General features: G+C 30.1%; 1 protein-coding gene across 1 annotated transcript in view; it reads right to left on the bottom strand.

Annotated features, from left to right (window-relative positions):
• Positions 1–2834: 2834 nt before the first annotated feature.
• LOC111085543 (chitinase-3-like protein 1) overlaps positions 2835–4997 on the bottom strand; it is a 12645-nt gene continuing 10482 nt past the window's right edge. Inside the window, exon 9 of the mRNA XM_022384584.1 lies at positions 2835–4566. Within this exon, the coding sequence (XP_022240292.1) occupies positions 4078–4566 (489 nt within the window). The 3' untranslated portion in view covers positions 2835–4077. The remainder of the gene's footprint in view (positions 4567–4997) is intronic.

Raw genomic sequence — 4997 nt, 5'->3', positions numbered from 1 at the left:
CTACTAAATCAACATGACAAAACTTTTCAAAGATACTACATGTTAACTTGTTTTTTCTACTAAATCAACATGACAAAACTTTAACTTGAATGAATCTCTGACTAGATTAGTAGGATTTTCTTCCTTTAATTCATTCTATTGGACATAATTAATTTGATCAGCTTATGTATTTTGAATAATATGATTTTATAAATATGTGCCATTCATAAGTATGTATATGTGAATATATGATCAGCTTATGTATTTTGATTAATATGATTTTATAAATTTTTGCCTTAAATAATACGAATGTATGCGTGAATATACGATCAGTTTGTGTATTTCGACTAATATTATTTTACAAACGTGTGTCATGTATAAGTATGTATATGTGAATATATGATTAGCTTATGTATTTTGACTTATACGATTTTACAAACGTGTGGTATACATAAGTATGCATATGTGAATATATGATCAGCTTATGTATTATGACTTATACGATTTTACAAACGTGTGGCATACATAAGTATATACATGTGAATATATGATCAGCTTATGTATTTCGACTAATATGATTTTATAAATATGTGCCATCCATAAGTATGTATATGTGAATATATGATTAGCTTATGTATTTTGAATAATATGATTTTATAAATTTTTGCCTTAAATAATACGTATGTATGCGTGAATATACGATCAGTTTGTGTGTATTTCGACTAATATGATTTTATAAATATGTGCCATCCATAAGTATGTATATTTGAATATATGATTAGCTTATGTATTTTGACTTATACGATTTCACAAACGTGTGGCATACATAAGTATATATGTGAATGTATGATCAGCTTATGTATTTTGATTAATATGATCTTATAAATCTTTGTCATACATAAGTATGAATGTATATGCAAATATATGATCAGTTTGTGTATCTTGACTAATATTATTTAATAAATGCTTGTCATACATAAGTATGTACGTGTGAAAAAATGATTGGTTTATGTACAGAGAATAAACGACGATTTACATACGAAGTAAAGCTCCCATGTTTACTTCTTGTCAGTTTTAGTTGATTTTATGTTCTCTAAGGTTGTGAATAAAAGTGGGAATCAGACAGACGGTGTATCTATGTCCCACCTTGCTCCATATGTACCTTTGTTGTTAACACTGTGTTACTTGTCTGTGTTATATGTCAAACTTGTACGTGTTTATTTTATTTTTTTCTTCTCATACTTAGCTTATCCTAAATGTGTGTTGATAGATAACTTTTTGTCACTTTTTTATCCATTTAAAGACTTTTTCGATCATTTTTATTATATTTTTACATCAAACGTCTTCGTTTTAATTAAATAAAGCATGTGGCATAGAGTAATGTTTCTCATGATGCTATATTTCGTTTTATTTTCTCAAAATAAATTTGACATTAACTTGCTCTCTTAAGTACAATGGGCTATCTGTGCTCTGCCCACCACGGGTATCGAAACCCGGTTTCTAGCGTTGTATGTCCGCGGACATGCCGATTTGCCACTAGAGGGCAACTTGCTCTTTACTAGTACGGTAAATTTAATAAGAAATAAAAAACGTGATTTTTATATAATTTGTTTGAAAATAAGATAGTTTCTTTTCTTCAAATTGTTTAGAATTATTTAGTCAAACGAAGAAAACTGCCTAACTATATAAGGTCAAGTGTATTATAAATAACCAAGGTATTGGTGTCTTATTAGTCTTTTGAATCAAATTGTTTTATTCAGTAGATATGGTTGTCTGATTTTTGGACGCCCACACACATACATGTAGATATAAAACAAACTAAACAGAAGCGATTAAAAACAACTGTCATAAAGTAATTTATTGGGAAAGCAAGTATAAAGCTAGTGGAAATGGACTTTGTCCTTTATTTATCATTCGATGATAGATATAAGACTTTTTCTTTGGAGGTTGGGTGTTACTAAGTTATTTTTTAGAAGTATATTATATGACATTTATCGTACTTTTGAAAAGATTTTCAGTAGCAACAAGATAACATTTTTTTTTTACTTGGCCTAAAGTAATATACACACCAGTTGTCTTAGAGATTAGTGTTGAGTTTAACATGAGGTTAAAACAACATTGAATAAAATAGATGTTGTTCAAATAAATTTAAAAGAGCGGTACATTTGTATTATCCTCATTCGAGTACAGAAAACATATTTAGAGTTAATAAGTAAACAAGCGCGTATTTTTATTTTATAAATAAATCAAACACAAACTGTTTATTATTGTTTGAAACAAGTAAGATAATACATATTAGAAATATAATGGATATTTTACAAAAATGAATTCCAAACTGGTTTACACAATATATTTGAACACTTGGAGTTTTTTTTTCCTCCAAGGACTTATTTTACCATATGATTTGTTGATAGCGTCTACAGTTCCAAACGTTAGACATAAAAATTCTATTTCAAGAAATGTCATCAAGACAAGCAATAAAAAGACAAAATAACACCTTGGAAAACAACTCTTTAAAAATGTATTCATACTTATTCTAAGCATGCGTAAAAGGCGTATTTGGTGCGGTAAAATAATAAAAAACAATCACTATTACTAAAATTACATTATTTATAAAGATGGCAATTGATGTGTTCTAAAATTAAACATTCTGAAGTTTAAGCAATATTGTTTTGTAAACAGCACATTCCTTACGGCAGAAATTGAGTTAAGAAAAACGAACAACTATTAGTATAAAATTTCAAAATAATGCATTTATAACGTTTTCACACATTAGCAAAATATATATTAATAATAAGAAGAAAGAATTAATTGATTTAAATTTCTAATTGAATAATTACAAATTGTTTATTTGAAATAATTAGAAAATTATGAGTTATTTCTATCGGTTTGAAGCAAAGATGAAAGGTATATTAAAGAAAATAAAGATGTTTATAAAATGAGTTACTGGTTTTTGAAATTTGAAGTCCTCTACTGTTGCAGCAAAATTATCGTGATCAATTCTGCCTTTAAGTTAACCCTATCACTGATAACTAATTGAAGCAATACAACTCAAAGTGCCACAATTTTTTAATGTATTTAAAACATATACTATAATGAATTCAACGCACGCTATAATTAATCAAATTATTTTGAATGCTAGTTCGAAACCATTTGTGAATATGTTTGCCAATCATATCTGTACGACATGACTTTTAAAATATAACCAAAAAATTATATTAAATTAGGATATAGAGAATACATGCACGATAAATTAGATAATTATTTTTGAAATTACTTCTTACAAAAGATACTAAAGAAGAGATTCAGAATTCATAATATTGAGGTTCTCTATGAAGCACTCTTAATGTACTTATGCAAGTAACCATAAACTTCTGTCGGTCCTTGTTAATATATTTGAAGTCCTCCATTTCACGTAATAGAAATATCTGATTTAGTGAATCAAAGTTTTCAAGGTTCTCAAGTAAGTTGGAGGCAACGGTAAGGTTATTTAGCTTGGTGCTTGAGTAAGTCTTCTGGGAATTATTAATTAAAGACTACTCGATGAAAATTTTGTTTTAAAATGGGTATTGAGTGATGAAGTACAGACGAAATATATTTCAGAACAACTTTTAGAAATAATAAATTACGAAGAACCGTAATGAAAATTTGGATTGGGAACAGTATGAAGAAATGCGAAAGGAAATCTTACAGACTTGGATCGGGAACTGTAGGAAGAAATGCGAAAGGAAATCTTACAGACTTGGATTGGGAACAGTATGAAGAAATGCGAAAGGAAATCTTACAGACTTGGATTGGGAACTGTAGGAAGAAATGCGAAAGGAAATCTTACAGACTTGGATTGAGAACTGTATGAAGAAATGCGAAAGGAAATCTTACAGACTTGGATTGGGAACTGTAGGAAGAAATGCGAAAGGAAATCTTACAGACTTGGATTGAGAACTGTATGAAGAAATGCGAAAGGAAATCTTACAGACTTGGATTGGGAACAGTAGGAAGAAATGCGAAAGGAAATCTTACAGACTTGGATTGGGAACTGTATGAAGAAATGCGATAGGAAGTCTGAAAGATCATTCGAGGTAGCGAAATACTACTTGCTTAGGCACTGCCTCTACATTCATGCACAAAGTCTGGATAGGAACAAACCTTAAATATTTCACTGAATACGGTTCCACTTGGACACTTAAAAAAATGTATGCGGAACGTATTGCCAACGCGTTCACAACGATAAAAGCGGGTACAGTCGTTAGGAAAGCGAAACCATCCTTCTTTAGTGCATTTAAGACCACTCTCATCGTCAACAGTTGTCGTAGAGACAGGATATTTTGTTGGAAACGTGTTACCGTCTGTTGGGTTGGTAACTGGACTCGTAGTTGTGACGTCAGTTTCTTTCGTAACTACTGACGAATTAGGTTTACTGTTTGTTGATGGTAAATAGGTGGTCACATGGTCACCAGAAACATTCAGGTCTTCACTCAGAACCTTTAACAGCGGGTATCGAACCCCATGGCATTTCCCTTGAAAGTCGTCCGTATCCAAGGACCATATCATACCTCCTCCTAAACCCATGGCTTTGATATAGGCTGCCTGAATATTGTTAAAAGTTTGGTATTTTAGATATTTATATTCAAATTTGTTTTGTTTTTTAAATTTTAATCACACTCCTTAAAAATTAGCTATCTTTATAAAATAAATCACTTAAGATTTATTTACTCAAATAACGTTTAGCTACAATGGAATTTCTTAGGAATATAACAATTAAGTCTGCGAGAAACAGACTAATTCAGACTATTAAGAAAAAATAACTATCATTATTATTATTTCTACATATATAAAACCTGTCTTCCAAATAGAGCAAGGTAGCTGGTTTTTTTGGTTTGTTCTTTTCTTAATGCATTATCCAGTATTCAATATCTTACTCAGACTTTATGTAATATCATAAGTAATGCTTTGAATTTTTGAATTTCGCGCAAAGCTACACGAGGGCTATCTGCGCTAGCAGTCCCTAATTTAGCAGT

Source organism: Limulus polyphemus, unplaced genomic scaffold (genome assembly GCF_000517525.1).
Source record: "Limulus polyphemus unplaced genomic scaffold, Limulus_polyphemus-2.1.2 Scaffold456, whole genome shotgun sequence".
Taxonomy (NCBI): domain Eukaryota; kingdom Metazoa; phylum Arthropoda; class Merostomata; order Xiphosura; family Limulidae; genus Limulus; species Limulus polyphemus.
This window is presented reverse-complemented; position numbering and strand designations above follow the sequence as displayed.